At 37.5% G+C, this 13,040-nt stretch overlaps 1 protein-coding gene across 2 annotated transcripts; it reads left to right on the top strand.

Moving 5' to 3' along the window:
* The first annotated feature begins 6,255 nt into the window (after positions 1-6,255).
* gcnt4b.2 (glucosaminyl (N-acetyl) transferase 4b, tandem duplicate 2) lies at positions 6,256-12,483 on the top strand. Of its 2 annotated transcripts, none has more exons than XM_026928634.3 (2): positions 6,256-6,430; positions 8,308-12,483. In XM_026928634.3, exon 2 carries the CDS (start codon positions 8,309-8,311, stop codon positions 9,578-9,580), a length of 1,272 nt encoding a protein of 423 aa, XP_026784435.1. In that variant the 5' UTR covers positions 6,256-6,430; position 8,308; the 3' UTR covers positions 9,581-12,483. The 2 variants fall into 2 exon arrangements, with proteins under 2 accessions (XP_026784435.1, XP_053096026.1); XM_053240051.1 differs by lacking the exon at positions 6,256-6,430 and adding an exon at positions 6,540-6,822.
* The last annotated feature ends 557 nt before the right edge of the window (positions 12,484-13,040 follow it).

The raw sequence follows: 13,040 nt of genomic DNA, 5'->3' as shown, positions 1-13,040 counted from the left end.
TGGTTTTGAAATGAGATGTTCAACGGTCAGGTATCTACATACTTTTGGCCATACAGAGTACTTGTTTAACTTGGCCTATTCTTGTCCTGGAACAAAATTTAAAAAAATCCTGTAAACTCAGTTACACTTATGTTTAGTGCATAAGTAGTGTCTAAGTTCGTAGGTACAACTGAGCTCTAAATATTGATGAGCGCAATTTCGGTATTAACTCCTCACTATGCTTGTTTAACTCAACAATAAATATGGCTCTGTGAATGTGATGGACATTATTATGATTTATCTGGTTCAGCCAGACCTCCATGTCCAGTATCAGTGTATGCTGTTGAGGATGCTTGGACTGATGATAGCAGCTACAGCGAGCAACTGAACCCCAAGCACCATGGACTGAAATGTGTCCTTGTCTCAGTGAGAGGAATCCAAGGCCCTCTGGTCATACATGCCATTCCAGGAAGTCCGTTTGGGAGTGGAGGCCTCCCTCACAGGCTGCATGGTGGTAGAGTGCCACAGAGGTACTGGGGCGGGTGTAACTTTACAACACATGCACCAGCAGAGTCCATCTTGGCCTGGTGACAGCTTGCTGGTGACAGCTGACACCAATTGCTGGTCCACACTTAATGTTCTGACAGTTAGCTATATCAGCACTCAAGGAGGCTAGGTCAGTTGGCTTTCTTCACCTTGTGCAGAGTTTCTTCAAGTGACCATACTCATGACTGGTCTCACTGACAGCAACTAATATGCTGAACTATGCTGTATACTGTGCTATCACTACTGAAAGCTGAAACACAGAAATGAATCTGTTACACATAGACACACTAACACCACCTGCGCCCACGCATGCACACACACACGCACACACTTGTGACAAAAAAAAACAAAAAACAGTGTGCTCAGCACAATGCAGGCAAGCCAAAAACCATTATGACTTTCTTTTCCCTGTCTTTGTTTCCATCTCACTCTTCTATAACATATGTTTCATTTCTATTTTTGGGATAACAAACTGCCCATAGCACCCAAACAATTACAGTAAAAGACTAATATCAGGTTTAAGGGTATTTTTACACAAGATATGTCACTCTTACCATGTGCTAGCAGTTGAATATGCAAAAAATAATACACAATTGCTAATAAAAATGGAAGTATGTTTTGTCACCTTTGTCAGTTTTCCAAGAACAAAAACAAGAACCAACAGAAACAGGATCCAATGGAACTTTATTTCTAGTATTTCTAGATTAGGAAAAAAGAGAAATGTTTTGAGAGATGATTGGTATAATCACAGTGTGTAATGATGCCATTGTGAAGTTAAAAATGTAAGTGCTCATAACATTGCATGCATATCGAGTGTGACTCTGCTTTCTTACTATAACAGACTGCACAAGATTGTATGTATATATATATATATATATATATATATATATATATATATATATATATATATATATATATATATATAAAGAAGTCTCCAAAAACCCTAAAATATCATCACGGGACCTACAGCAAGCTCTTGCTACAGTTGATGTCAAAGTGCATGAATCTACAATCAGAAAATGACTGCACAACTTTAATTAGCATGGGAGGTGTGCAAGGAGGAAACCTTGCTAAGAAAAACATGAGGGCAAGACTGAAGTTTGCCAAAGAACACACAGACAAAGGCCAAGACTTCTGGAATAACGTGCTTTGGACAGATGAGTCTAAAATTGAATTATTTGGACACCATAACAGAGGGCATGTTTGGCGTAAACCAAATACAGCACTTCAGCAAAAGAACCTCATACCAACTGTGAAGCATGGAGGTGGAAGTGTTATGGTTTGGGGATGCTTTGCTGCAGCAGGACCTGGCCAGCTCACCATCATAGAATCCACTATGAATTCTACATTGTATCAGAAGGTGCTTGAGGAACGTGAGACCATCTGACAAAATATTGAAGCTGAAGCAAAACTGCAATTACGTCACTTTCATCTACAGGTACAAATTAAAACAAGATCAGAAATTGACATGTTGACATTTCGTTGACATTTAATGGAGTGTCCTAATTTATATATATATACATATGTATATGTATATGTATGGCAATAATTCTGGCAATTATTCTATTATTACATTATTATCAATTATTATTTTCTTTAGATTTGTAGATATTTTGCACAGTAGCTGTATTTCCAGATGTGTTGTGTACCTTCCAGTTTGTAACAATTTTTGTAACAATTGCGAGTAGGCTGAATTGTTTACTTGTTCTGTTTTTCCATAAACTGTCTGGATTGAAGAATAATGTGTGAAGTTCATAGCTGCCACTACAATTGTACAAAAACAAAACTTGTACTAAAGCAGTAATGTTATGACCAGTAACAGTGTCAGAAAGCATAGCATCACTGTTTTACACAACCTTCCGTCAGCTCTGCTTAGTCATAATAATTACTAGTTTGCATTGAGTAGTTGTCTCCAGGCTATATAAGAAGTTCTGCCTTACTGCTATGAAATTATAGATATTTCAGGTTACATAGCATCTACACTATGTTACAGAAAAAGTTCAACCCACTTGATTTTCCACTGTTATTTAGAAAATACACGGGCATGTCCAGGTGTTTTAGAATTTAAATTTAAGAGAGGTCAACCCAGACAATATACAAGAAAACTTTACACCATATGACACCACTTAAAAAGCACACCCACACATTTTCCTTGCTGCTGGGGGGAAAAAAATGCAGCTGCTCACCATCATGATTAACATAATGCAAGCATAAAACCCACTTCTGTTGTGCGTGCATGCTTAACCCACAGTGATAGGAATATCTGACAGGTTTACCCTTGTGGGGACATTTGTTATTAGGTATTCTTAAGATACGCTCAAACCAACATCCATGCCACGATTAAAATCACTGAGATCACATTTTTCCCCGTTCTGATGTTTGATGTGAACATTAACTGAAGCTCTTGACCTGTATCTGCATGATTTTTTGCATTGTGCTTCTGCCACATGATTGACTGATTAGATAACTGCATGAATGTGCAGGCGTATGGGTGTTCCTAATAAAGTGGATGGTGAGTGTATAGTTATTAGTCTTTCAATCAGTTAAAATCCTGCTCATAATCTTCTAGTTAGCTGTTACAGAAATATGCAGCCAGTTAAAAGTAATAAACCATGCATCAGTACAATGTTACAGTGTTTCCAAACATTTTGCCTTATAGCAGGTTGGTGGTTTTATGAAGAACATTGGCAAGCTTTATGAAAATGAGCAAAAATGATGTAATAAAATAAACAGTTAAGGAGGGTGCAGTGCAATAAATGTAATAAAATAAACAGTTAAGGAGGGTGCAGTGCTCAAGAGTAATACATATACAGAATGGCAAGTGAGCAGTATGAAATGTTAGCAGTGCTGTAAAGTTGCAGTGGTGTAAACTTGCTTGGAACTAAGTTAGCATTAGTTCGCTAACTGCAAATTATTATAAGATATTTCATATGAAATATGAAAGTGAAAATGGGAAGTGAGTAAATATAAAATTTTCTTGAATATTTCTTATTATGAAATTATTATACAAAAAATGCCAGATTATTGAACCTATTTCTAGACATTTTTTATTAATTTCAACATTTAAATGATCTTACTCTTTTGACAGATACATTTACTTCTTTCTCAAAATAAATTCATAAAATTTGCAAAATATTGTATTAAAATACAAAATATATATTTAATATATATTTTTATTTTAATATATTTAATATATATTTTAAGATATTTTATATATATTCACAATGATGGATTGTGTGTCACAAATGATGGATGAGACAGTATTTGTAACCACTCTCATACATCCATCTTTCCATCTCTTCTTCTCTCTTAGTTCATGGCAAACCACATGTGCACCACGTGGAGCTATCTGCTAAACGGTTTGTGAGTACAGTTAGGGCTACAGGTAACTTGTCCTCCAAAGCTGGCAGTAGACTCCCATCTTCTCATCTGCCATTTTGAGTGTATTTTTCATACAGCACTCCTTAATTTTGAGCTGGTTTTCTTTTTTACTATCGTTAGCATTATTAGCTGTCACTTACGATGCTGTTAGTCCTTTAGCTCTATGAACTCGCTCTGTGTTACTGCTCAGTAGTGGCACTAATCTCTCATTCTCCCTGGTGTTCGGGTTCTCCCTTGGTGCCTTGTTCTCCAAGCAATTCAGATCCCTTGCAGCTTAGCAGACTCTGCTAACATGGGTTGTAGTCTGGGTTCCCTCCTTTATCTTTTCATTCCTCCTGGTAGGTCGTTTTCCCTCAGAGTTGTCTGCTTGTTATCTGCTTTCCACAGCCTGCAATCTATCTGACTGACAGGCCTGTGGTGTAGTGGGTTTTCGTACCAAGCACTGTTCACTGCCAAGCCTGCCACTTTAGCCAAATCTGTTAACTCACAACACTTTGGCTGTAGTTGTGTTTTACTTTATTCAGGTGGGTCCTCTGCATTTTCCACTCATAATTTTCCACATCCCCTGCATCTGAATTACTGATGGGCCTGTGGCTACATATCAACTCACTCCTAGAAGTTTACAGTATGTAAATGGGATTCATCATACCAGGCCACCTTCTTCCACTGCTCCATGGTCCAGTTCTGATGCTCACGTGCCTATTGTATGTGCTTTCAGTGGTGGACAGGGGTGCACAGGCACTCTGACAGGTCTGTGGCCACGCAGCCCCATATGCAGCAAGCGGCGATGCACCGTGTGTTCAGACACCTTTCTATCATAGCCAGCATTAACTTTTTCAGCAATTTGTGCTACAGTAGCTCTTCTACGGGATCGGACCAGATGGGCTAGCCTTCCCTCTCCACGTGCATCACTGAACCTTGGGCACCCATGACCCTGTCGCCGGTTCACCGGTTGTCCATCCTTGGACCACTTTTGGTAGGTTCTAACCTCCCCACAAGACCTGCCGTTTTGGAGATGCTCTGACCCAGTCATCTAGCCATTATAATTTGCCCTTGTCATGATGGTTCACTTGCTGTCTGATATATCCCACCCCTTGACAGTTGCCATTATAACAACATAATCAATTTTATTCACTTCACCTCTCAGTGGTTTTAATGTTATGGTTGATTGGTGTGTATATATAAACTTTAATACTATAATTTTTATAACGTCGGTATAATAAATATTTCACCTAATAATGAAAACAGTATAGTTTCTGTTAGGCCTTCTTTTGAACAAAATGATCGGCGTGAATGGTTATTATTTTGTCTTCTGGGAAACATGTAAATATTTTATGTAACTTCTCAAGGGCAGTCCTAAATGAAAAAACAAGCTCTTTAAACAAAATAATAACAATTTACACTGATCATCCTTTTCAAAATTTTACACCCCCTGGCTCTTAATGTATTGTGTAGCCTTTTTGAGAATCGGTGAATGTTTGCACCTTTTGTAATAGTTGTGTGAGTCCCTCAGTCGTCCTCAGTGTGAAAAGATGAAGATCAACATCATATAGCTGCTGTTGGAAAGGGTCAAATATGCACAAGATGCTGCAGAAGACCTGGAGGATTTTTCTGAAGAACAGTAGAAGAGCTGTTTAACTGCTCAGAACAAACAAGGGATTCATGAACAACTATCACAAAACATAAAAACAGTCATTGATCATCCAGGTAACAACACATTTTATAAGAATCAAGTGTGTGTAAACTTTTAAACTGGTTCATTTGTGTAAATTCAGTTATTATTGTGTCTTGTGGACTATATTATTTATTATTATTATTTAATTATTTATTTAATTATTTATTTAGTTAAAATTCTGAACATTTTCTGAAAGGCATATGTACACTTAGGAGCACAGCTGTATTGTTGTGGACCATGTGCATCCCTTAAAGTTATGAAGTTATTAATTATATCCAGTTATTTATGTCATTGGCATAGTTTATACAATACAAAGCTAAAATATATTGAAATTATATTGAAATGGCTTTTAAAATAAGTAATGTGATTATTGTAAAAAAAAGAAAAAGATGATAGCGTAGCTTCAGTGGTAGTTTGGGCAGAGCCTCTCTACAGTTTCGTTTTCACAGCTCTAATGACAGTCCACAACCGCGTTTCTGATGGAGTGAAAGTTTTGGACGTTTTTATTCAGAAGGCTTTTCTTTTATTAGTAGCTCCTAGTTTGGTGTCAGTGTCACTTTGAAACGGAGTCCCAGAGGAGCTGTAAAGAAAGAAACCTGAGAGAGAGAGAGAGAGAGAGAGAGGGAGGGAGAGGGAGAGGGAGAGAGAGAGAGAGAGAGGGAGGGAGAGAGAGAGAGAGAGAGAGAGAGAGAGGGGTGGGGGCACGTGCAGCCCTAAACTACAGTAACAGGAAACATGAAGCAGCTACATGTTGTTCAGTTGTTGTTTTGGACAAAGTGTTGGTTTTAGACTTAAAAAAAAAAAGGCTGAACTTTGATCACTTTCCTGGCGTGGATTCACTCAGTAACGGTAAAATCATTTCTACTTGACTTCCTCTTACAAAGCAGACTTTCTGTGAAAAATAATGGACTTTTAGATTTTACATGTTGTAGCATGTCTTTTCTGAGTATAGTTAGAGTTGTAGTCATAGTTACAGTCATAGTTAGAGTTGTGCTATAGTAAAGTATAGTATAGTATAGTATAGTATAGTATAGCTGTTGTTGTTGTTTTACCTTAAATGAAATGTCTTGAATTCTCTGACTGATTAGATGGAATTAAGCACTGCACTCTCACAATCCATATCTAATTTGATTAAATATATTCTCCTCATTTCTGAACTTATAGAAGTATTTTCAGAAAGACGAAGAGCTCACTGTGCGGATTCAGACATTTGAATAAGTGAGATACACTCAGTGAAAAGGGTACGAAACTGTTACTTTGCACACTGCCAGACACACCCTCAAGCCTTTATATCTTTAACATGTAGTGTACTCTACTTTTAAAACTTTACTCCAATAACTATTTTTAAAGATACACTACATCCATACTGTTTCCAAGTGAAATACATAGCTAATAAAGATAAAAAAAATTGCCCTTCAGGCTACTAAGCCAGTGACCAGAAGAGACAAAAGAGGAAAGTTGACTAAGAGGTTCTTTAGGTTTAAGGTCTCAAATCGTTGTTGTTTTTTTTTTCCCAATAAATTTATAATATTGTGTACTAACAACTGAATTGGATTCATTGTTCATTAATACATTCTCAAAAACCTTTTTTTTAGACAACATGTTACCCGAAAATAATACCACAGGCTTTCACAGGCTTACAGTCAAAAAGTAAATATGAGTCTTGATACATTAGAAGTTCATTACGATAATATTCATCAAGTATCCTGCATTCTGAGAGGGAAGTGCGTCCCTTAAATGCTTTTGTGGCAGTGGTTGTGGCTGAGGTTCTGGATTAGAGAACAGAAAATCAGAATCAGAATCTGTTTTAATTTGCCATGTATGTTACACATACAAGGAATTTGTCATGATGAGTTACACACTAACAATTACAGCTACATTTACAACATAATAAAAATAAAGGAAGAGGAGGGGGAAAAGCAGAAAAATGGAGCTATTGTATCAAAACTCTTAACCCTCCCTCTATGGCTTAGATTGTATTTTCTCAATTCTTAGTCAACTGTAAAAAAGCATTTGTCAAAAATGAATAAATTTTAATCTGTAGAACAGTAATGATCATATTTTATTTTTAATGCCAAGATACAGCTTGTAACACAGCAAAATGTTAGATGCTAGGCCCTACCCAGTCCCTTCTTAAGTAAACAATTGTTTAAACAATCAATCAAACAGGGCATACCTGGGCAACAAGAAACATCTGTCAATCACATGTTCCAATATTTCTGACAATACTTGAAAAAAACTTGAAAAATGGGTGGGTTCAAACAAAAGGTTCTAAGTCATAGATGTAAATATCAGGACATGAAAGCTAAAATTCTGATCTTTCGTCTCATATTCATCGTTTGATCTCAAACTCATATGTCTTTAGTGTATAGCAAAAAGAATTGGCTTTGCCGTTCCAATACTTTCGGAGAGGACTGTATATTCCTAAGAATAATGGCACCATCAAAATATTTTTTGAGGCTATGCAGCATTCATTTTAACCTTTAAAATCTTCAGAAATGTAGAAGAAAAAGGGACCGAGTGTGGTAAGCTTAATTTAAACCACTTGAGCTCTTGAAGTCTTTGGAGTAACTGGTGTCTGTGGTATGTGTTTTGCTTTATTTGAGCTAAACTCTAAACTTGAGCTCTTTTGAGATACATATCCTGTTTAGTCTGGTATTAGAAAGATGGGAAAGAAACTGATGCCTTTTTCATGAACATACAATTGTGTTTTTTTTATCCTTTAGAATGAACAGCTGCAACAGATACCTCAACCGGAGAAGAGCTTTGCTTTTCCTCTTATTGTCAGTTTTGGCATTTTGTAGTCTGATCATATATGTAATAATTACCAACGATATTAACATCATCAAATCCAGACAAGCCAGAGGGCAAACAGATACTCAGTGGCGTTTTACTGGACAACATGGAATCAACTGTTTGGATATTTATGACATGGACCCTGTTGCTTTGGGCAAGTCTTTGGAACTCAGAAGGAAAGTCCCTCCCCCTCCAAGCGACAAGAGCGTGGTGAATGCAACTTTGGACTGTGGACAATTCTTGGCATCAGGGAGGTACAGTGAAGTGCAGATATCTGAGCAGGAGCTCGATTTTCCACTTGCTTTCTCTCTGGTGGTGCACAAGGATGCACACATGGTGGAACGGCTCCTGCGTGCGGTTTATGCACCACACAACATCTACTGCATCCACTATGACCTGAAATCATCATTGGCTTTCACAGAAGCTATACACGGTCTGGCACGCTGCCTTCCCAATGTCTTTGTGGCTTCACAATTAGAGACGGTGCAGTACGGGGGCATCTCACGCCTCCGTGCTGACCTCAACTGCCTCTCTGATCTCCTAAAGTCCAAGATCCGCTGGAGATATGCCATCAACCTATGTGGCCAGGATTTCCCACTCCGTTCTAATGCTGAGCTTGTATCTGAGCTCAAGGCCCTAAATGGTATGAACATGCTTGAGACAGTCCGTCCTAGCGCATACAAAAAAGAGCGCTTCACTGTGAGCTATAAACTCAAAGATGCGCAATTAGTCAAAACAAATCAGAATAAACAGCCTCCACCTCATGATATTGAGATATTTGTGGGCAGTGCTTACTTCATTCTCTCCCGAGAGTTTGTAAACTTTGTGCACTGGAGTCCTCAGGTAAAAGACTTTCTAGCTTGGTCTGAGGACACATATTCACCTGATGAACATTTCTGGGCCAGCTTGATTCGCATCCCTGGAGTCCCTGGTGAGATCAAAAGGTCTGACCCAGATATTATAGACTTGATGAGCAAAACACGCCTGGTGAAGTGGCAATACCTGGAGGGGAAGCTTTATCCAGCATGCACAGGTATACATGTACACAGTGTGTGTATTTATGGTGCTGCCGAGCTCCAGTGGCTCCTTAACGATGGACACTGGTTTGCCAATAAGTTTGATCTGAAGGTAGATCCTGTGGTCATTGAATGTCTTGAAAGGAACTTGACTGAGAGACAGAGAGCAATGGTTACAACCCAGTAACTGTTTGGATATTTTCTTACTGACTACTTTTCTGTTAGTAAACGAAGTAGGTGTTCCTGTACTGACTGTTACTGCTAGACAAACATTTTTAACAACCTATGAATGTGCTAATATTTCCGAGTGGGGGAAAGTATTTTTACAGTGAAGATACTCATGTTTTTATGAAGGTGTTTTATGAAGTTTTGATCTGAGTCATCAGCCTGTGGCTAGCACTGCAGTTGTTTAGACTGTGTTCAGACAATTTATGTACATTCAGTTTATTAAACATATTATACATATAATATACAATCAGTTTATTCAAGTATTAAGCCTCTAGGAACATGGTGATGCATTTAAGACAATATAAGTCTCAGTACACAATAGTGCAAATGAAATATCAAATCTACTGTTTGCTGCATTAAAGTTTGATCCAAACTCAGCAATAGCCATGTGTGTAATTTGGTCCATGACTTAGAAGCAAATGAAGGGGTAGGTGGGGGATTAGTGGTTAGGCCACAGTGCTCCAACCACTGGGTTACGTGCAACTGTGCGCTCTCACTGCCGGTCCCAAGCCTGGATAAAATCGGGGGGTGTAGAGTCAGGAAGGGCAATCACCGTAAAACTGTGCCAAATCAAATACACGGAGCAGTGATCCACTGTGGTGACCCCTAGCAAGAGCAGCCAAAAGAGGAACAACAGCAACAAGTTAGAAGCAAATGAAATCTGAGAATAAAAATTTTAGTGTCCATTCAGTGCTGGAAAACACTGACAGGACAGGGTGGTGACGTGCTGGTCCTGCACTGTACATTCTCATCATCTGAGTTCAGTTAGCTTCACCAGTGTTCACTTAAAACAAATTACCCATTACTCTGTAGAGTGGGCTCATACAGTATGAGTCGTATGGGTGTAGTCCTCACTGAATGGGAAGAAATGGTATTTTCCCACTGTTTCCAGCACAAACTATGTACAAATTGCCTGCTGTGGTATCCATCATGACAAGTAAATTTCAAGCTAAAAGAAATTCCTGTGCATTGTGGTACTTAGCATTGAAGTAGTCTGCACTACTGGATGTACACTGGATTTATATTATGGGCATTAATATAGTGAACTACCACAGCAATACTGAGAATATGGACAACACTATAAAATGGCTGCACCCCAGAGCACTGTATGGTGAACAGGGACACAATTTAGACACAGCAACAACTTCTAACAGTGTATAATACACGGAAGGAGTTATCTCAGGTCTCAGCAGAGAGCTGAGACCACATAATTAACCTTAGCTTTTATTATTTATGACTAAATTATTATTAGGGTTATTACAATTTAAATCTATCTGAATATCCCATATAAACAGCTTGATTCATTTTCAGCTTTCAGTCATTAAACGTACACTGGTTTGGAGTTACATTAGTGATAAATAAAGGAATGTTGACTTTTGGAAGAGACTTTATACTGTATATGACTATATGAATTTCATGATTATGTATTAGCTGTTTCATATAGCAGTGGGGATCTTTCAGAGCTCCTTTTTCAATACTGTGTTCTTGGTTGTGGCCTTTTTTTCTTTCTTTCTTTCCTTTTTTCCCAGCATTTCTGTTCATAAACTGTTGGGTGGTGACGTTTTTGGCACTGGCTTCTTGGCTTCATATTACATTTTCCAGGGCTCCCTTCATACGTTATAGGCCTGCAGAAACACATGGTCATAGTTGGACTTTATTCAGTACCACTTCTTTTTGTCACGTCAGGGTTTTGTTAATTTTTTTTTAAATCATATGGTTGGAGTAACTGCAATTTGTTAACCCTTATGCGGCCCTCACTTTTTGCTCCCACTGGGTCAGATTGACTCAGGACATAACTGGGGGTTTAAAACACCACATACATCCAAATATTACATAATTACAGTGTATATATGCTCTAATAACTCCCTTACAAACAATAATGATGACAAGTCTTTAATATTTGAACTTTATCTCTGCTAGATCACTTTTAAATGTGTCATCAGTTTTTGTGATATAAGCAATGAATCAACATAATCAACATATTTGTAGCATAAATCATGTTTTTCTTGTAAACCTGAAGTGAAACAAGTAGTTGTGAAACTAGTAGAAATAGTTTCATGACTATTGAGCACTACTGTGTTTAACTGTTACTCAAAAAAATTTGTATTATATTTCGAAATAGTATTGACTATGACAAAAGAAATGCCAGCTATGCATGCACAAAAATGAACCACATCCTTCTAAAATAACATTGGATAAAATAGAACAGTGTGTGCGTTCATGACTACAGTAGAAGAACAAGAATAATGAACTTGAGTTCTGGAAAAACAAACACGATCCAAATGTGCATGTTTGTCTACATTGATGAACTACATTGATAACTTGATGAACAATGATATAGAGTGGACGTTACAAATGTACTTGCTGCAGTTGGTACAGGAACAAGGTTTAGTACTCTTTATTGGTATGCATTCCTTGCAACTCCTCCTTTTCTTTGCCACCAGGTGCAATTCTACAGTGTCTTAAAATATTCACAGATGTAAACGCACACACACACACACACACACACACACACACACACACACACACACACACACGCACACACTTACTGTAGGCACTGGCAATGGTGGCTGTCTGTCTGGGTAGCAGGAGCCTCCTTCTGCATCCTACTCGCCATGACTGCAGATGCTCAGGACCGTTGGAATTCTCTGGATATGAGGGGTCACAATTCCCTCACCTTTTGTCTTTGACATGAACTCATATTTTAATTTCATATTTTCCATGGCCTGTCTGTTTTCATGCACTATTACTATTATTACTCTCAGGTTAAATTGACCTGAGGGCCTTATCCTTAAGGGATGTAAATGTACAATGATAAACAGGTCAATTTAGCTTGTTCCAATTAAACAATTTGTATAATAATGTTATGTATTTTATACACTGTCTAGTATTTCACACACATGATTTTTCAAATCAACAGTCAATCCAATCAGACAATCTATGACAATCTGTCAGAGACTATGTTGTATTATGTAGAATATCGATAATATATATATATATATATATATCCATTGTTCAAATTAAACATATCGGATTCCTATACAGTCATTTAGAAAGAAATGTGTTTTCTAGAGCTAAATTTCGACCAACACAAAAGAGCACATTGAGATTCAGTACATGTGTAGTTGTACATTATCTGGTGAGGTTTTTTGTTTGCCTTTCTCAGTGGTAGTCTTAATATTTCACAGATTTGTATCATTAAAGTGAAGATTTTATTATTGCTATAAAATCTTCTTTACAAATATGCCTATATTTCTGGTGATTGCTACAACTGTAGCTTTTACTACCCTGTTAGGGAAAGTGTGTGTGATCTGTCCTGAAAATTATTAATGATTGAAAATACTAATTCAAACACAAATAGAAAACTAATACTGTATACTATTAATAAGAAATTGTATTTCTTTTATTAGATGATATTT

Source organism: Pangasianodon hypophthalmus, chromosome 15 (assembly GCF_027358585.1).
Source record: "Pangasianodon hypophthalmus isolate fPanHyp1 chromosome 15, fPanHyp1.pri, whole genome shotgun sequence".
NCBI classification, from domain to species: domain Eukaryota; kingdom Metazoa; phylum Chordata; class Actinopteri; order Siluriformes; family Pangasiidae; genus Pangasianodon; species Pangasianodon hypophthalmus.
The sequence above is the reverse complement of the archived record's forward strand: the minus strand, read 5'-3'. Positions and strand labels throughout refer to the sequence as shown.